Here is a 20,594-nt window from a genome sequence, read left to right as displayed (position 1 = left end):
TATTTAAATTTCTGTTTTATTCAGTGCCTTATGTGTGAATAAGGAAAACTCAGTTAATGGGATGTACTGTGATCTTTCTTATGAGCTCCTGGTCAAAAGGGATAGCAGAATTAGGGGGAAGATTCTTGTCCTGAAGGGATTGGAGATCTAGTTCTTACCACAGAGTTACCATCAGACTCCCCCTGGGTGTGTTACTTCAGGGCTTATCAGCAGAGYCCTTCAGAATGTGCTAATTTTGAAGAATTAATGCAATTGTAAGTGGTCTGGAAAGGGATTGAAAAAATGAAGAAATTGAGTTTGCTGGTTGRTTTTAAATTTTCTAAGAGATTAAATGTAAAAGTGATTTTTGAGGTGCTACTGAGTAACTAAACAAGAGAAGAAGTAGCTGAAAGATGTGAAGAAGACAGGAGAGGTGCTTTGTGTGGTCCCAGTTACCTGTTACTGCTCAGAGAGGTGGCCCTGAGGGAGAGATGGGCTGAAGGATTCTCTGAAATGTCAGCTCACTTGTCAGCAGTGTGGGAGATTGAAGTGGAACACGAGAAAAGCAATGCTTTGTTTTGTTCTCTGTCATTTTTCTTTCTAATTAGGAAGCGAACCCCTCTTTTGAAYAGAGAAACTGCATTTGCTCACAGAATCTCCCCCTGTTCTTTCTCCAWAACCAACTAGAATACACCATTTCCCCTCACCCCCAGCAAGCACCACCCCAGGTAGATATTTGGGAGCTAGAAGCTCTGAATTGAGAGCTTTTGARTTSAACATTTTTGCCTGRTTTTGATGCCCTCTTCCTGAGCATCTCATGAGTGGTTGAAGTTTATGTGAGCTAGCACGTAYAGRGTATCCATATCTSTGAATGAAAAGTTGTGATGTAGKWRWAATTAAGCATTTCCTGACACTATTTGTACAATAAATTTGTACAAATTAAGCCCAGTAAAATTGTGCATATTCCCCAGCAGTGGCAGTGGAACTGATCAGCTGCTGCTTTTTAGCTTTGCCATGTGTGCTTGAATGGTGAGCAGAGACACTGACAGAGGCTTAACAGTTTGCTGGTTTAGGTAGAACTGTGAAAATTAGACTAGATTAACACAGGCTAATGTTGACATCAAAACAGTTCAGCATTTGAATTTTGGTGGTTTAGTTTTGCTTGTTTAACATGTGACTGTGCCAGAAATGCAAGGGGTGAGGTCTTACCTGGCAATAGGAACAACATAAAAATGCTTTGGGGATTTAGCAAGCAATCTGAATGTTATTTTACAGTCGTGAATCATCCAAATGATCCTTGTAGAAAGTTTTGCTCTTCATTTTTCTGCAAAGGAAAACGTTGTGACTGGAAAGTAATTTTTTTATTAAAAAAATTTCTTTTTTTATAGTTCATCTGATAAAGTTAATATTTTCAATGTGTCTGAAAATAAATGAACTGAGTGGCTTATAGTTTGCAAAGTGCTGGTGCTGCAATTCACCATTATTTAGAGGCTTCAGGAAGAAAAAATAATTTAATTTAAATACTCAGGCCTGCACTTCCAGGTCAATACAAATTTGTCSATTGCTTTCATCGAGAGCAGGATCAAGCCCAGATTCCTAAGATGTCTTTCTGGGGTTTCAAAATTAGTTGTAGACTCTCTAGTCAGCATCCTCCTCCAATTTTCGTGTTTGTATTCCCTTTCACACACACACAGACRCATCCATGTGCTCAGGAAATCCTGTTTGGGGGTCCTGTCTGGAGTCTCCTTGTGCCCCTATTATTAGAGCAGTCAGTTGGTAACTTGTCTAAATCTGCTCTGGACACTTCCACGCCTCCTCTTCCCCTGTGCTGGCTTGGTTTCCATTACAGTAGTGTCCCTTGCAGCTGCTGTTCTCAGTCAGCTCAGCAGTGGTGCCTTTCTCACCATCACTGAGTGACACCTCAGGATCCGCAGAAAATTCACTGCACTGAGCACTCACCCAAAATAACAGCGCCACTTGAGCCCCTGCTTTCAGGTGTCTGGTGCTTTGCTTTGCCCCCTGGCCTCCCAAACACGTTTAAAACCTGTGGATACTTGGTTTTGGTGCTTTAACTCCAGGATTTAATTGGAGCTCTCAGGGGGCACCAGAAAGATGTTACTCCACTAGGAGGGCATGGACTRTCAGGCTGCCACTCCTTGAAAAGATTACGAACTGGCTGGTTGTCTTGTGGCTTTTAGAACTGAGTAAAGCCTTTTTTTTCATCTGTTACTTACAGGTTCTTTGCCAAGAATCAGCCTTGGATGAAGTATAGTGCTTGAAAATCCATCCTTTTCAGTGCCTTTAATACTCATGTAATTTTAATCAAATGCGCTCCCTTTGCATGAAGATTTCACCCTTCTCCTCGGTCCAATGGTTGCTTCCTCTCTATTCTTCTCTAAAATCCTGCGCTCATTTGAAATTACCTGCAGACTGCACATGGTGCCCAGTGGCTCCAGGGTCAAATTCTGCCTGCATTTACTGTGGGCTGCATTGTCTTCTAAATTAATAGTCACCTGTTTTTATTATTTCTATCCCCATGCTTTCTCAGCCATGCTGGCCCATGCACAGGCACAGAAAATATAATGCAGGTAGAACTTCTTACTAAACAGCTGTGTCTCAGCACACACAAGCCAAGATTTACAAATGTGAGTGGTGATTTGKGTGTTTTTGGCATCATTAAGGGGTCTCTCTGATGGTCACCAAAAGGGCCTGGTTTGTATGGTCATCTGCTGTATGGAGGGATTTCTGTCAGTGACTTTAGAGGTCCATTGCACTCTTGTGTGCTGGGTCTGGACCCTGAGAAACTGTTTTAAAGTGATAAGGCAGTCATTTTTAATTCCCATTAAAAGTAGAAGTGTACCAGCTTTACGTGATCACCTTCAAAAGGGGAATTTGAAATCCTCAAGGTGTTTCCCAGGGCTGTTATTAAGCTTTGTGTGTTCTTCTTTAACAAGAAATGGGATGATGATATTGGCATGTCAAGCAGAAGGAGTCCCATGCTGATGGGACATTTTYCCTGCTTCTCTGCACACGAATGGCACAAAGCCTGAGAAGGTGAAAAGGAAATTCCCTTYCCTGCGTGCAGGAGGCTGATGCTGCCGAGCATGTGGAGTCCCCAGATGACAGCAGAGGATTGCTAATAGGATCCTGGGTCCCTCATCCCCAGATCCTGGTTCAGCTGCAGGTCAGGCCAGCAGCAGGGGAGTCTCTCAGGCTGGGGAGAGGAGCTGCAGTGTCTGAATTCTGAGCACAGCAACCGTGTTATSGCTGTTTCTATAGGGGATTGCAGGTGCTGTCAGCTTGATGTCACTCCCCAGGGCAGTGAGGATGCCAGCSTGTCCCCAAATGCTGCTGTGAGCTGGTGCCAGGTTCCCTCTGCTGGCTGAGGCACTGTGTGACCACACACACCGAGATTTTATCCTTTCTGAGGAACCTCTCTCCTGTTCAGGAGATGGTCAGTTGTGGTTTTGTTATGCTGGCCACCATCACATTTCTGGGCTTTGAGAATTCCCTGTGATGCGTTGCCGTGGGCTCCATCAGCTCGGAGATGCTCGGTGTCCTTGTCCCACGGAGCAGAAGAGCTGTCACAAACTGCATCTGTGGAGATTCACTCCTTTATCAAACACAGGGCTGTGACAAGGGAGGGGAGCCTGGAGTAAAGTGAGGTCTCTGGTCATCTCTGTATGCAGCAGAAAGGGAAGGGATCATTGTGAAAAGAGTGATTTGGGGAATYAGTAATGAATTTCTACTTTCTCTGAAAATGTCATGCTTTCCRTATGAGAAAACRTTCTTGCTTTTGTGTCTGTGTTGARCTGATGAGAAAGGRTTTTTGCTKGCTGCTGCTGAGRKAGAGGTCATGCTGCTGGAAGCCACTGACAGTGGGTTTTGTCACCAGGGCTGGCTGGTGCAGCAGTTGAGCCAAGAATTGATGTTCTTCTCAAGAGGTGTCCTTTCCAGGTCAAGTTGAAATATATTTTGGTACTTGTTTTATCATTTGGGTTGTTCAGGCTGTTACTGCCTGCTGGGTAAATWGAGAGCTCGGTTTTCTGAATCTGGGTTCTGTCATCCTCACCTCTGTCCCARACACACATTTGAGATTTCAGGCATTCCCAGGGTGCAGGGGTTGCTGCCAGTGCTTGTTTGGGATCGAGTGGCTCATTAAGCATCTGCATGCACAGGGGGGAAATGAAGAGCCAGCTTTGGCTACTGCTAATACATTCTCTTCTTTTGGTTGAACCTTGCTCTGTYAGTGTCTGGTACATCAGAATACAGTGGATCCCACATCTCCAGATGGGAGAAGCATCCAGAAAATCCCATAATTGCCTGGGCAATTCTTGCAGTTGAATCATGTGACATTTCTGGCACACACATGTTTGGTCTTGACTTTCTCATTTGTCCTGGGAAGAGCAGAATAAGATTTTAACTCAGTCTTGTCACTATGTGATAATGATATTAATTAATAATTATATTTTTTCATGAAGCTAGAGATACAAACACAAGCCATTTAGCTCTTGATATAYGCTCCTGCTTCTCTCTGAGTCCACAGATTTCTGGGCAAGCATTTTAGCTGATGTTGCTTGGTCAAGGCTCATATTTAAGAAAAGAAGTCTTTTCTACACTGCAAGAAAAATGTACAGAGCACTGTGGAAGGCTTGATCTTGARAAGGAAATCTTTAGTAGTTAATGAGTGCTTTTTAAACAGATGGTTAGACAGGTCAAGGAGTGGAGTTAGCAAGAGAGGGATATTGTTGGTGTTACTGTACTTGCTGTAGCTATTTGAGTTCATGGAGAGACACAGGAATGCTTCCAGCCATGGACATCTTTATGGGAAGAGAGGCCACAGGTTCAGCATGGATGGGAGCCACAGCACGTTTCAGCCAGGTCTGTCATCTGGAAAATATGGGGTGCTCCTTTTATCAGTGCCCTGCCATTTGGGCATGTGCAGTGAAACCTGTTCTCTGTGCTGTTAGTGGGTAAAAAACACACCAGTATTGCATCCTGATTTTGTCCAAAAGGAGCAGAATTTTGTTAGCTGCTTTGCAGAATGCAGTGTCACTGCTTGGAGAGAGGCCAGACCAATTGTGTCTATGATTTGGGATGACATCAAGTGGAAATTTTGGTCCTCAGAGCATTCTCCTGCAGGATGGTGAGRTTTCAGTTTAGATCAGGATTGCACACATATTTCTAGCCAGAAGAAACCACTGGCTGATGCCAGGCAGGCAGTGTTTGTAGGGGCACCCCTGGCCCAGTTTTGGTACCTTGCTCGTGGGACAATCTCCTAACACTCCTCATCTTGTTTTCCAGACCTAGAGACAAGCAGTGACCTCAACAGTGATGACTTTGAATATGAAGATGAAGCAAAACTTGTTATATTTCCGGATCACTATGAAATCTCATTGCCCAATATAGAAGAGCTCCCAGCACTGGTCAGTGAGTGTGAGGAAGTGGTCATAGGAATTTTTTCCTGTTACTGTTTTTATCATGTTAGTGCCTTGTTTTCTTATGAGTGCTGCTTGTTTGGACATACAGATCTTTCTGAAACAGCTGTACTAGATTGCCAGTCATTTTTAGAAGTCATCTTTGTATTTTTTTTTTGCCTGGATTTCTTTTAATCTCCTGTATTCTTTCCCTTATTACGGTGCCAGCTTGCCCTGGGAAAGCTCACGCWGTACATGTGCCTACTCTCCTGCTAAAATAATGACGACAGGCTGAAAGATTAGATGCATATTTGAGTGTATAAATAGTGCCACTGATAAGCAGTTCTGYATGTGGTTAGCAATAGGCTGAATGCCAAATTCTGGGCAGTCCCTGAGTCGTGCAGGGCTTGGACTGACACACATTTGTCTTGCAGGTGACGATAGCCTGTGATGCGCTCCTCGGTGCAAAATCACCCTACAGGAAGCAGGAACCTGACTCCTGGGAGGAAGAGCTACAGGCTTCTAAACATGCCAAAACACTTGTGCAGTTAGACAATGGTGTTAGAATCCCCCCCAGGTGAGGGCAGAGAGCTTTGTTCACTGGGGGCTCTCTCATTCAGCCCAGGGTCAGCAAACTGAGGGCACAAACCCAGCCCAGGGTTCTGTGCCGTGACTCGGGGCTGGCTCTGGGGCTTGGTTTGATCTGCCATGGTGGGAAGGACAGGACTGGCTCCTGCCTCACCCATTGCTGCTGTTTGTCCCTGTTTCCTCTGGCAGTGGCTGGAAATGCTCCAAGTGTGACCTGCGGGAGAACCTGTGGCTGAACCTGACGGACGGCTCGGTGCTCTGCGGGAAATGGTTCTTTGATGGCAGTGGGGGCAATGGGCACGCCATGGAGCACTACAAGGAGACAGGATATCCCCTGGCAGTGAAACTGGGAACCATCACTCCTGATGGAGCAGGCACGTTCTGAATTGAGGCACCTTTTTGTCATGKGTGTGTCACCAGCTGGGTTTGTGCTTCTGCTGCGAATGTCTGAGAGTGTGATACGGAAAGGAAACCCTGTGGGTCTGTGAGTGCTGATCAGGGTTGGGGGAATRACACACACTCTATTCTGAGAAAGCCCATACCTGGTTTATCTGCTCATTTTTTTTTTGATTTTGTATAAATATTTTTGGGGCATTTGTATAATACTAGGCGTGTAACAGAAGAATAAGATTAGCTTGAAACAACAGAATGTGGAGAAACAATATTTTTTAGTTCTGCTACACTTTCTAGGGMAAATGGTTCAAATTTCCCTAACAAAAAAACAACAGGGTAATGAGCTTTTGAAATTTAAAAGTCTTGTTTGTTACAGCATGTATGACTTTTTTAATCATAGTGGAAACTGCTCTTTTTCCTTGTTGAACAAAATGTTTCTGCAACAGTCTAATGAACACTCATCTTCATGGGACTGCTGTGATGCTCATTTGTAAAATGTGTGATGATTTTGAGAGGAGGAGAAAAGCTGTAGCTRTATCCTTGTTTGCATATTCTCCAAGTGTGATGTTCTGCAGTGCTGCTGCRGAGGGGATTATGGTGTGTGAGGATTAGACAGAATAAAAACATGAGCTGAAAAAGTCATAAGCAAAGAGATCTTTTGTTGCAGCTGCACAGAGAAGTAAAATTGGAAGAACACATGGGATGATTTTATTTTGGCTTTAGTGCTTATGACTACAGAGATGAAATTTGCTGTTTAGGGCAGCCCTTTTTTTTAAACAATCATCAGTTTAGAGTTTTTCTAAGTCCTATTCAGTGTTGAGAAAAGGCAACTGTAGTCAGATTCACCCAGCTGTGCCACAAAAACCTAAACAAAATCCATTTTTTTCTCTCCCAGATGGAATGTTATTTCCTTTCACAAGCCTGGTCTTGGGTGATTTCTATCCAAATCTCTCCGTTATTGAARGTGTTTAGGATTTGCCCAGCAGCAGGTTTCAACTGCATCCAAAAAATAAACAGGATATTCTGTAGTGATTTTCTACAGATTTTTTTTTCTTTTCTTTCCCATCTTTAGCAGCAATACTGGTTTCCTTATGGCTTCTGTCCTTGTGCCTCCCACTGATCAGCTGCTTCCTCTCTTCTGTGGCCTTTGGGATAACAAAGGACAGGCTGTCATCCTTCCCTCTCATGAGAGGCACCAGCTGTTCTCCACAGACCTTTGTTCTTCTCCATGATGTTTACTTGGTTTCCCCATAGAAAAATCTTCCCTCCCCCAACCTTTCTTGTTCCTTTTCAGTAATCATTCTGCCTCTGATGTGTATTGCTGTGGTGCTCATAACCCCTTGGTAGGGCTGGGTGATAGATGAGCTCCAGGAAAGGGGCTCTGTGGCTGAATGTGACACTGAATCTGTTTTCTGCTTCCCTGGGTTAGAGGTGAAGAGGTGATGGTGGAGCAGTAATAAGCACTTGTCCCTGTCCTGACATAATTTATTCCTTTTTCACACCACGAGGAAGGAGAAAGAGGTGATGCCAGCGTTCCACTGACACTCACCCTGYGTGTGCACAGAGGAAAACTCTTTGTCTTGCCCTGGAAATCTGTGCTGTGGGCATTCTGAGAGGTTTCTGAGGCATTGGCCCCATTTTGTAGCATTCTGTCAGCAGACARTCTGGGATCAGGGCAGGAATTGAACCAAGCTTCCCCTCCACTCTTGTGCCWTGGACAGGATGCACCAGAGAGACAGAAAAGTTGTTTGGTTCAGTGGGCTGAGCACTGGGCAGACTGTGCTACCTGCTGCCTCTTTTCACAGCACCACTAGATTTTRTTTCTAATCACTGGGAGGTGCTGCTTTGGGAACAGATTGAGGCATGGAATGGGGCATTGGCAGTGGGAAACCCCATGTGAGCGGAGCTTGAACGAATTGCCTTGTGGATGGTAATTTAGCAATTGCCAGGTACTTTTGGGGGGATCCTGAGTCACTTCTTTGTTTAGGGGCAGTGTTACCATTGCCTGTTAGCCTCTGAGTAGGATGGAGAGATGTCTACACAGCCAGAAAAAAAAAAGTCCAGGTGTAAATCTTGAGCCGTGGAAGATCCCATGGTGGGRTTCTTTGTCCTGCACAAAGCCAGAGKTTGGACTGGRTGATACTGATGGGTCCCTTCCAACTCARCATARTCTGTGATTGTTTTCTGTTTGRTAACATTCTGTTTGTCTCAGATTTWTCTTGGTGGGTTTTCCCCCTGCTTCCACTCCTCCCTTTCCCCCTTTCTCACTCGGATGACACCAGGTCCTTGTGTGTCACATTTGCTGACCTGTGTGCATTCCTCATCCACCAGAGTCTGTGTGACAGCACTGCAGGCCTGTTTGWCAGCTCTTACCTTCTTGATTTTTGGAAACAAGTGAATTCTCTCTTTCTCCCTTTCAGTTACACAGCAGAAAGTACTGAAGCATGGCATGAGCAAAGCATTAATCTCGTGTTCCATTTCTGCTGCTCTGGGTTGGTAGTCCCGGATGATTTGCTCTCTGCAGTTGTCAGAGCAGAGGGAAAACAACATCCAAAGCTTCCACGCTGGAAGCAGCCACCCAAGCTCAGTTGCTGTCTAATCTCACTCCATCAGGGGTTTGAACTTTTCAGGATCTTCTGGCAGTGCTGTGAGCTCACCAGAATAATTTGGGAATGTGATGTCGTGTGTGTGGATGAACAGTTCAKGTCTCCTGGGATGCATTGGCCACCRCAGGGTGGAATTCCAGCAGATGGGCAGCTCCAGCCATGCACATGCCAGGGAGGTCACGGGCACCAGTGTTAGTGGGGCATCTGATGGCTGCTCAGCAGCTGGCAGCACTGCTCAGAGCACAGCTCCCTGCTCTCAGAGGTTTTCTCATAGGGCTGGTCAATGTTAAAAGTTAGAATTTGAGTTCTTGGCGAACCTTCAGTCTGTTATTTCAATGTGGGTTTGGGGCTAGCAGACCTCAAGGGGAATGGCTCTTGTTGAAGGGGATGGGCTGAGTTCAGAGCAGGGTCTGCAGGGCAAGGTCCTCTCTGAAGTGACATTTTACTGTGAGCAGCCTTCATCCGTGCTCCTGCTGTCTCCTCCTGAGTGTGTTCCTTTCTCCTGGCTGAGCTTTCTCTGTCAGCCTGGATCTGGTCACTGTGAGAAGCTGCTGGGCAGGAGGGAAGCTTGCCTGAGGAAATGCAGGGAGACTGGCACAGGGATTCTGGATTTTGGTGTGAGGAGACACAAAGCAGGGAATGGTCATTGACTGCAGAGGTAGTGACCTGAGCAGAGAAAAGGTGGAAGGCCTGTTCAAGAGTCTGTCTTATCACCCCAATCCTTTTATGATGCCTGCAGCTTTGTTGTGATTTCCTCAAGCTGGTGAAACCTGCTCTGAACTCAGTGTCATTAGGGGACTTGCTAGGTAAGCTCTAAAATAAAGAAGGTTTTTACTCTCAACTCTTCGGTCCTTCTGTTGGATTTTGTTAAACTTTTTGGTTTCACATTGAAAATATCATCATTAGACTGCTTCCCTTCCCAATCTGAACTTTGCCCTGCCAGAACATTTGTGGGTTTTTACCTAAAGCCATAAAGGCCTGACATGGAGAACTGAAATCTAGATCTCTCATACAACAAAGYRAGACWCCTCACTCARAACATCAGCCTTTCTCCCTAAGWACAAGATGAGATTAATCWTGGAAGTCAATCCAATGGTGTGTWATCCAAAAAACACCTCTTTGTTCTRATACTTTTCTCTGTTTTCCCTGCATCTCTGTGTGAAAGGGGCAAAAGTGGATTTATTACACTGTACTAAAAATTAAAATACTATTTGCAAAATACTCTCAGCTTTGCTGTGTCTGTCTGTATCTAGTAGCTCTACAAAAATTTATAATCTCCTGTTGTCATGTTCAAAATGTAGACTGGCCGCACATCTGAAAACTTATTTTCCTGTTCCTTATTTTCCTTACAAATTTTTTATTTTGGAGAGGGGAAATACCGTGAACCCCATCAATATTTTTAGATTTTAGTACCGTGGAGGCATTTAATTCCTTGTGAGGAGAAGTGCTTGAGGTGCTTGTGTTCAGATATTTACTGTGGATGGCCAGAACCAAACTTGGAGAATATGAACAAGGCATTTTGCACAGACAGCCCTGCACTGAGAGTGCAATGTTGGTAAACAAAGAGAAGGGATAACATTTGATGCTGGGGCTCATTATGTTTTTTTTTCTCTCTGCTTTTGTAGATGTCTATTCCTTCGACGAAGAGGAGCCGGTTTTAGATCCACACATTGCAAAGCATTTGGCACACTTTGGGATTGACATGCTGCAGATGCAAGTGGTAGGAGATCCATCCTTTATTTACCTTGTTCATTTGTTTGTTCAGTCAGGAGTGGGACAGAAACAGCAGAAGAATGACACCTGTAGCTTATTTTTGATTCCTTCAGACTGTTAAGATAGTATTCATTTTTGTAAAGTGCAGCCAGCTAATTTGGGTTTTGTTGTCTGAGTTCTGAGTAAATCATTGCTCTCAAATCCAAAAGTTGCCTTCTGAAAAGATTCCTTTGTGGTCTTTAGTTCACAGTTTTCATTTTCCCTGTTATGTACCATTTGTCTTCAAGATGATAAACCTCATTCAATTAGAGAAGAATATCTAGAATATTTAATTACAGTGAGTGAAGGGAAGCCTATTGCAAGTGTAAACAGATACAGCTCTAAGTAAAAAAAAAAACTAAGCAATAGATAAGTAAAGAAGTAGCTGAAAGTTTTTTATGTAAATTGTCAATGAAGGCATTAGAAAATGAGAAAAATGCATTCTCTYAAGTCTAGAAAACAGCATGCTCTAGGGTGTAATATGCTAGAAAGAGACTGGGGGAAAAAGGATTTTGTGTGTGTGTCTGTATTGTTAAAGAAGTACTTTTAATAATTTGTATCTTAGTGGATGTTGGTTCCAGCTGTGTTTAAATAATGTAAGAAATCAGAATAGGATGTGCTTATAAAGGCAGGTGGTTTTTTTGTGGTTGTGTTGGGTTTTTCATTTGGTTTGTTGTTGGGTTTTTTTTTTCCACTCAAGCCTGTAACCTAGTATCACTACCTGAGAAYATGAAAACTGTTAAAAGGTAACAAACCTGCTACTAGTTAAATGTATTTGATAGTCCAAGTGGTGAGAAAAGTGGTAATAATTGAAATGATAAAGAGTTAAACTGGTTTTGGAAGTGTTCATGGTACTAATAATACTTTCTATATATTAATGTCCTTGCCAGTATCACGCATAAAAAATTCATTTTATCCAAATCTTTCTGGAAAGCCTTGGAAACTTACTCTAAGCTGTTGCAAAGGTTTCACCTATGCTCTTTGATCTTTTGTACAATCCTTTGAGAAGTGACAGAGTAGTGCCAGCAGTAAATGACACTGGAGTGACCTGCACCTACAGGCTGAAGGCAGAATGTAAAGGGGAGAAACTTCAGTGTCACAAATTATGGCCTTTACCCTTTGAAAGAGGAGAAGAGYTCTTGGATCTGCAGCTTTTCATGGGGTTTGTTTGTTATGACCAGCTTCTGCAGCAGCAGCTATTCCTGGCCATTACAAATGGAATAGGAGACCTGAAAAAAAACACAGTGTTTGATGTTGAGGGTTGAGGTTACAGCCCTGGGAGAAGTGAAGCTCCCAGCTGGGATGGAGGTCACATCTGGGAGCCCTCAAAGAGCCAGTGGCTTTGCTAAGGAGCTGAGGGATGTGTTGGAGGAATGAGCTGCTGCCTTTCTCACCCTCATCTKCCCCTACAGGCAGGATTTACCTCCCTTTGCCCATTGATTTGGCTTTGTTTTTTGGAGTATAGCCCACAAAGTTGATGATGATGATGATGATGGCAGCACCATAATTATTGCAGAAGTTAAAGAGATTAAAAAAATCTTGTTGCTTTCAGACAGAGAATGGGCTAAGAGATAACGACATAAAGCCAAGAGTCTCAGAATGGGAAGTGATTCAGGAAGCTGGTGTGAAACTCAAGCCCATGTATGGCCCAGGGTACACTGGCATGAAGAACCTGGGAAATAGCTGCTACCTCAATGCTGTCATGCAAGCCATTTTCAGCATCCCAGAGTTCCAGCGAGCGTAAGTAGCTCCAGTCTGTCTCTTCTCACTAGCTGCTGCTTTCATGACTCTGTTGTTTTTCTAAGAAAAATTACATTTTAAATTTTTGTCTCACYTGCAAACAGGTCTCTTTCAGTCAGTTCAGTGGCTGCTTGGAGGATTTAGTGATTGTTTTAGTCTGTTCTGGAAAACATTGGAACACAAAACCCAATCTGCCTTTGAAATAAAAACTTACTTTCTCAAACTCAGTGGTGGGCAATCATGTACCAACCCCATAAATTTGGTGTCTCAGTCTCTATTTTTTATACACAGATGCACAAATCTCTATTAACCTGGGAATCATCAGTGTCATTTTAGGGCCTGTGCCAGTRTCACTGCAGGAGTCACTCTGATGCTCCAGTGTGATTTGTGCAAAAAAAAGGGGCACAAAAATATTTTAAAGATATGTTAATATTGATCCATACTAGTGAAAAACAATGCATCTGTTGCATGCAGGTCTGGCTAAGGGGGGAAACTAGCAGAGGCACTTTTTAATTAAAATTCAGGAAAAGAAAAATTAATAAAAGTGTAAATGTGTTCTTCCACTGAATAATTAAGAGATTAAATAAGGACCAAAGCACAACAGAAAAATATGAAATACTCCCAGCTGATCAAAACTGAGCATTTCACTGCAAGGAGAGAAGCCTTTTTATAAAAGACAGTCCGTGGTTTGAAATAAAGTTCAGAGTGCCCTTTCCTTTCACAGCAGCAGTAGTGTAGTGCTGGAAGTGAAGCTTCTAGATTTTTGAAAGTCTCCCYGGTTTTCATGTTAGAAATTACCTTCTGGAGAAGAAGAGGGAGAAAACTTGTGAAGCTCAATTGAAATGTTMTTTTTACATATTTTGGTCCTGGAGCAAATTTGAATTGACTTGGTTTTGTTGGTTAGGAATAAAGCACGTTAGTTTTCACCTCAGCTCTGTGGTTTTGACCAACACCATCCTGCAGCTTTTGTAGGATTAAGGAATAGAATGTAAATTCCAGATGAATGACACAGCCATATCCTTTATAGCTAGAAGCTTCCAAGTAAAACCTCAATGTCCATCTCTTAATTTCTTTGCTCTTATTTTTGCATGATAGAAGCATTGAATCATTAAGCTGCAATATTTGAACATTTCTGCTTTGTTCTTSCTGCCCAGGTATGTGGGAAACCTTCCACGAATATTTGACTACTCTCCTCTTGACCCAACACAAGATTTCAACACTCAGATGTAAGTGACTTTTCTCAGTTATTTATTKGTCAGGTGAAATAGAATCTGAATTATTTAATGGCAAGCAAAAGAACACCTTTTTATGGGCTCAAAAGTGAGATTATGGCACAAGGGAGAATGAGAAGATTTGACYACTTAGCTGCAGGTAATGATGGTTCATCAAGGAGTCAAAACTAGTAAAGTTCTTTTTTTTTAGCTTGAAATAAGTAATTTTTTCTGTTTTTCTCACATGTTTGTTTCCACCCCACCACTTCCTTCCTTACAGGGCTAAACTGGGACATGGGCTCCTTTCAGGCCARTACTCTAAGCCACCCATGAAATCTGAGCTTATTGAGCAGGTGATGAAAGAAGAACACAAGGTATTTGCCTGAGTTTGTACAGCCTGGTAACGAGGTAAAAGTGATATCCTGAGAAAAAGGAACAGGTGCTGGGCATTGAGGAACACGTGTGGGTCCAGCGTGGATGGGATGTTTAGCAAGGTGGAATGTGCAGGATCCTAAGTCAGGGATAAATTAGTCAGGCACTATTTGTGCAGTGCATCAAAGCCAGCCTTGGTTCTGCTGATAAAGTGTTCCCCTGCCCCAGTGATGGGTGCAAACACTCACAGAATGAGCAACCAGTGTTTATCATCTCTGAGGAAAAACAGCAAAAAAATATTAGTCAGAGAGTCCTGAGTATTTGAAGGAAACTTTTCAATCCTCTTTAAGTTTCAGAAAGAAGTAGATAAAGAGCTAAGGAATTGTTTCCAGGAAGTGTCTGACAATATTCCACCTGATTTCAGGGGGAGCTATCTAAGTACAGCAAGATTTAGTGATGCTGGAGGCTTTCAGGGGCCAAGCAGAGCCACACAAATAATGTGTGTTTGTGCCACACAGTGATGGTGGTGTTTCCATGGAAATAGATTCACTCCTCTACCTTCRTCTATCAATTATTGATACAGGAATCTATCAATTATTGATATAGGAATTTCTCCTGAAATCAGAATAAGATTTTTGGACAGATATAACATGTGGTACAGAGCAGTTTGCATGATCTGAAAGTCCTGTAATTTGTGCAGTGGCTGCTCATTGTTTTGGAAAGCAGATGAATCCTKCTTGTTCCCATTAAATAAAGCTCAAGACCCATCAGCTCTCCCTTGGGACAATGGAATAGTGGGACAGATTGCAGCAAACTCCTTATATTGAATTCTGTGCACTGACTGAGCTGCTTTCCTAAACACATAGAGGATGTGGCTGGAAAATGCACTGGAAGTTCAGGGGTCTGGATCCTTGGAATAAAGCTACACCTCCACGTTTAGGTCAGCAGCCACTCATGAGATATTGGGAACTCTTTAATGACAGATGGCATAAAACTCTGTCAGGTTGTAGTAGGCATTTAACAGTACTTTTGTTCATAATTTCAGTTTTAATAAAGCTGGAGTTGCATGCATGAAATTAGTTCCTTATCAAGCGACTCATAACACATATTATGGGATTTTAAACAGCTTTTACAGCTTTTGTTTCTTTTATTGATGATTTATTTACAGAAAAAATCAGTTATAGATATTTTCTCTATTCCTTCACTCTTGAAATACAAAAACATAGGGTTTTTTCAGATTGAGGATGCTTTATTTTGTTTGCATAGCATTTAAGACCTTAAATGTTTTTAAGTGCTTCTGCTTTGTGTCTGTAATATCAATTATTCATTTCACTTTTATTCCTTTACTTTTTTCCCCCCTTCCTGCMTGCAAAGAAGCTCCCAATCTTTCCGAGCCTTTGGAATTCATCCAAAATTCTGGGGAGTCATTGCTGTAAAAGCATTCATATGAGATCTGCAGTGGTCCAGCACAATCTATATTTAGCTRAACTGTTTTGCAACTGTTGATGGGGAAAGCATGCCAGGTATTCTGTAAATACTCGTGGTGTTGTGGAATTGAAATTTTTCACCCCAGGAGTTTAGCCTGGAAATGGCAGCATTTTTCTTGGATCCACTTTAACATTAAGAAGAGGCTGAATTCCCAAAGGATCATCACCCAGGACTTGATTTTCTGCTTAGAGCTTTTCTGTTTTTTTTTTTTTTTTTTTTTTTTTTGTTTTATGTCCTTGAGGTGAGATTGCAAGATTCAATCCTGTTTTGTAGACTATCACACATGGCACTTTTCTCTTCTTGCTGCTCAAATGAGTGGGTACAGAGTGTTTAGGTGGAAACAAGGCTTGATCCCAAACTCACTGCATTTTACAGCAGGGCAAGTGTGCCACATTCTCACTCCTGGCATGGGAAGAAGCCTGGGATATTGTARTGTGGAGCTGCTTTGTGCATTCCTCTCCCCAGCCCCAGTTTAGATGAAAGGCAGTTGAGGACACTGAAGCAATATAAACCTAAGATGCAGAAACCCCTGGAACATCTCTTTGTCCAGGCAATAYTGAGGCTCTGTCCTTGATGGGAGCCTTTAAGGATCATCTTGGCCTAATGTGGTTGGTGATGTACTGCCAAAAACTGAAAAAGCATTAAAAYTGAGAATCTGCTTCTGATTTCAGTGGGTCTAGGAACACTGCATCCTGGTAAAACAAATAAAAAAAAAATGCTCTTCTAGTATGTCTTTGATATGCCCTCTGTTTCATGCTTCTTTTTCTATTTTTATATTCATATGATTGTGCAAGTGTAGTAAGGAATGAGATTGGCTGAGTTTTTAACAGCCTCTGAGACAGTCCTAGAAGTTGTGCTTTTGCTTGGATTGTGTAGAAAATTATTTGGTTTCATGGATGGTGAGGGCAAATCTGAGTAAAAGATTCTGAACCCTTCAGAAATGTTATTTAAAARGCATAATAGCTAGTGTCATCTTGAGGATCTGGAATGGTTGTGGAGGTYCTTAAAGTGGTGTAAAGGATTAGAAAGTCAAAACTAGGACTCTCTTGGAGGGTAGAGGTTTTCTAATTTAGGGCAATTCCCTCCTGATGTAACTGAATGGCCAAAGGCAGTGAGTTATGGTTTTTCAACATGACCAACACCTGCAAATTGCAAATTCACGTCTGCTCCTACCAACCCGCCTGGGAATGCATGCTGCACACATTATTTGTTCTCTGCTTGATTCTGCACAGCCCTCTGTAAGGTTTTGTCCTGAGGAGAGCTGCCAGCTGGTGCACCAAAGCGCTTCAAGGCTCTGGCACAGGGCTCTGAAAGCAACATCAAATGTTATAAAACAATGCYRGCTTYCAGCTTTCTGGAAACTGCTCACCTYTRAAAACCTCCAGTAATCTCTTTTAATTTACAAATGCCATAGAACATGTGGAGTGAATGCTGTAGGAACTAAGCCATAAATGTTATCCTAATACCCTTTTCAGGGCCCTTCCCATTTTTATTGAAATGGAAAACTTGGTGAAATGGAAGCTATCATTCCTCCAGTGCCAGAAATGGGCCACAGATAAATCTAGTACAGTGACTTTGAGGCATTTGGTCCGTGATTGAATAAAAATCCTTCTTTAAAATGTTTTTCTCTCWTTTATTTAGCCTCAGCACAATGGAATATCTCCCCGAATGTTCAAGGCTTTCATAAGCAAAGGTCACCCAGAATTTTCCTCCAATAGACAACAAGACGCACAGGAATTTTTCCTACATCTTATAAATCTGGTAGAGGTGAGAGAATCCAAATTAATCCTTCTTCTTCTGGTTATATTAGACAATGAAGGCAAAACTGTTACATGAGTGGCTCATTTTTTAGTTATACTGTTTTTAACCAGAGATATGTCGAAGATGGGACTAATGAAATGTATTTTGTTTTAGAAATGTTTGCTTCCTTAATTCTTTCTCTTCTTTGCTTCAGACTCTTGCATGACCAGGGCCAGTGCTGCTGATAACAAATATAAGCAGGTCAAGCATCATTGGACAGGCTATAAGATCTATAAACATATGTGACCTTTTAAATTTCAGTTCTTGCTTACCATATTGAAGTGTTCCATGGAATATTGATGAGTTGGGTATTATTATTATTATTATTATTATTATTATTATTATTATTATTATTATTATTATTATTCCAAATTTATACAATTTTTGGGAGTAAATTAATTACCCTGTCCAGCTGTTTTACAAATCCCAGCTGTATGAATCACGGGAAGAAGAATTCCCCTGCAGAAAGCAGAGTGGCTGTTTGTCAGCTGAATATTTCTGTGTAAAAAAGCTTTAGTTCCACCAAGCTGCAGCTCAGAGCTGTGTGTAAAGGAACCATACTGTGAATTTTAATGCTGTCTTTCTGCAAAGGAATTTACAAATCCACGCAGTTTTGATGTCAAGCATTTYTTCATTTTCCCATTTGCCCCAAGAATGGAGGGTGTTTATTCGTGTGTTCAGTCTCCAGATGAAATTACTCACATTTGTATGCACAATGCCCCACATCCCCAAATGCATGTACTGATGATAGGGTGTTAGAAGAGACTTTTCTGTTTCTTGCCTGATAACAGRCATTAACATGAACAACAAAGAGGAGGTGTATTATTTGCATGACATTCCCATCTGGATAATGAACTACAAGTTGCTTGTTCTGTTTCAGTGCATACTCAGACTGGAAGSAGCAAATCCTATTTGCTGAAGGGATGCTCCATGTTATTTATAACTTCCCACCTTCCTGCCTTCTTCTGTTCATCCTGGCTCAGCCAGGTTCTTTGGRTACAAACCCTGCAAGTTCCTGTGCTGTGGGTGCAGAAATTATGGATTTTTGCAGCACGAGCYGAGCTGCCGGATCATTGTCTTTGTGCTTGCCATAAAACAACCAGCAGCCTGTGGGTTTTCTGGTCATTCTAACCATCTCCACACAARTGATTGGGTCCAATCTTCCTTGCAGAGGAACCCCGTGGGCTCAGGAAACCCCAGCGATGTGTTCCGGTTCGTGGTGGAGGAGCGCACGCAGTGCTGCCAGTCCAGGAAGGTGCGCTACACCGAGAGGGTGGACTACATCATGCAGTTACCTGTGGCCATGGAGGCAGCCACCAACAAAGGTAAAGGAATAAACTGCTCTTTCTGACCCAGGAATGTGTCACATCCCATTCAGCTCAATTTATTCACCCTTGTCCTGCGTGTGTGTGGGCCCAGAGATCCCCACCAGCACTGAATCTCCCTCATTCTGGACACTGAAACAGTTTGTGAAAACTTCTTCATTAGAAAAAGGGAACTGAACATACCAGCTAATGAATATTTTTTAAAAAATATTCACACACTCACAAAAAAAGCAAAACAAAACAACCAAATCTGCTTTCTTTTCTTTAGCAGCAGATTATAAGATCTAATATGGTAATAGAGAATAGGGGTAGAAGATGGTTTGTCATCTACAAATCCAAAATACACAGTTTGGATGTTCTGGGCTTTAGAGGATGAAGAGTGGCTGTTCATTTAATAAACAGGAGTATTTTTTTCTCATGCCTGTGAGAAGCACACTTGTTTTTGAAGGAGAAAATGGCTGAGGAGGCTTGAAGATTTGGGAGCAGGAGGGAGAATTGTGGTTGCACCCGCCATCAGTGGTGAAGGGTCTTGCAGAATAACATAATAAATGTGTGCTTGAGGTGGAAGTGCAGAGGACATCACAGGAACATGAAGGGAGGTGTGCCTCTGATTTCACCTAATCTGAACATTTAAAATACTCTTAAAGCCAGAAGGATCTATTTTGATTGATGAGATCCTCTGAAATACCACAGGGCTGAGAATTCTACCTCCTGCTTTTTGCCTAACCCACATCTCCTTSCACTGGACAAGAAGTTTAGTAGAACTTTGTGTTCTTTGTTAATCAGTTTCAGTGGTGACTCCATTGCTTATAAAAGAACATGTTATTTCCAGGTAATGACTCAGGAGACAGATTAGTTTGTGAGTTTACCATATGGCACTGCTCAGCTTGTCAGTGTCARGACTTTTTCTAGATCATGCATAATCCTGTCTAAAAAGTCAGATGACAGAGATAGACAGCAATAACTTTCCACCTCAGATTGAGCTCTGACAAGGTAGGTGGGTGGTGTTTCTCTTCTCACAGGACTTTGGCTGTCCTGCAAGGTTTTCTTTGCCTGTTGCCTGCTATTTCCAGTGTTTTCACCATGAACAGAAACCCTCAAACAGAGATGTGGCTGTAAGTGTAGCTCCTGACCCCAATGCAGACAAAAAGATTTGATGTCTAGTTAAAAAAACATGTAAAACTTTTATTGCTAAGTAGGTTTTGGCATATCTAAACCTAAGGCAAAAATAAGCCTGCTGAGGAACACATAACCATGACAGTGTTCATTAGCTTTTAGTGTTGTGTGTGATTCTCAGATGAATTAATTGCCTATGAATTGAAGAGGCGAGAAGCAGAAGCTGCAAGGAGACCTCTGCCAGAGCTGGTCCGTGCCAAGATCCCATTTACTGCTTGTCTGCAGGCCTTTTCTGAACCAAGCAACGTAGAGGATTTCTGGAGCAGTGCCCTTCAAGCAAAATCTGCAGGAGTTAAGTAAGTTTGTGTCTGGCTGCCTATTGAAAACTCTGCTCTTGCTCTCTGTTCATGGTGCAGAGAGAAACACAAAGGCACAGTGAGCTCGGGGGGCACATCCAGGCTGGGGCTCATCAATGTGATGTGCAGAATGAGCCTTGMAAGGTTTGTAATGATGAATTAAACAGGAAATAAATTGTTCTCCATGGACAGACTCCAAGTCTGGTGGTTGGAAGTTTGAACTTTAAACACTTGCAGAGTTGGATCCTGTGTATCACCAGGGACAGTTCATCTCAATGTCCACGAGGCACTGAGATCTGTGCTGCTGCTGGGGGTTTTTGTTGCCTTGTTTCAATGAATTTTGTTTCTTTGCCTTCCCAGGACTTCTCGTTTTGCTTCGTTTCCTGAGTACTTGGTGGTGCAGATAAAGAAATTCACCTTTGGCCTTGACTGGATACCCAAAAAGCTTGGT

At 42.4% G+C, this 20,594-nt stretch overlaps 1 protein-coding gene across 1 annotated transcript in view; it reads left to right on the top strand.

Annotated features, from left to right (window-relative positions):
* Nucleotides 1-20,594, top strand: part of USP13 (ubiquitin specific peptidase 13) — a 41,612-nt gene that overhangs the window by 13,550 nt on the left and 7,468 nt on the right. The window contains exons 4-14 of the mRNA XM_057379707.1: nt 5,284-5,405; nt 5,831-5,973; nt 6,174-6,358; nt 10,609-10,703; nt 12,288-12,475; nt 13,630-13,701; nt 13,967-14,060; nt 17,188-17,313; nt 18,518-18,671; nt 19,969-20,143; nt 20,504-20,592. Coding sequence (XP_057235690.1) covers nt 5,284-5,405; nt 5,831-5,973; nt 6,174-6,358; nt 10,609-10,703; nt 12,288-12,475; nt 13,630-13,701; nt 13,967-14,060; nt 17,188-17,313; nt 18,518-18,671; nt 19,969-20,143; nt 20,504-20,592 — 1,443 coding nt within the window. The remainder of the gene's footprint in view (nt 1-5,283; nt 5,406-5,830; nt 5,974-6,173; nt 6,359-10,608; nt 10,704-12,287; nt 12,476-13,629; nt 13,702-13,966; nt 14,061-17,187; nt 17,314-18,517; nt 18,672-19,968; nt 20,144-20,503; nt 20,593-20,594) is intronic.

This window comes from Malurus melanocephalus, unplaced genomic scaffold (genome assembly GCF_030028575.1).
Source record: "Malurus melanocephalus ecotype Western Australia unplaced genomic scaffold, MMel_1.1 scaffold_417, whole genome shotgun sequence".
Classification (NCBI taxonomy): domain Eukaryota; kingdom Metazoa; phylum Chordata; class Aves; order Passeriformes; family Maluridae; genus Malurus; species Malurus melanocephalus.
The sequence above is the reverse complement of the archived record's forward strand: the minus strand, read 5'-3'. Positions and strand labels throughout refer to the sequence as shown.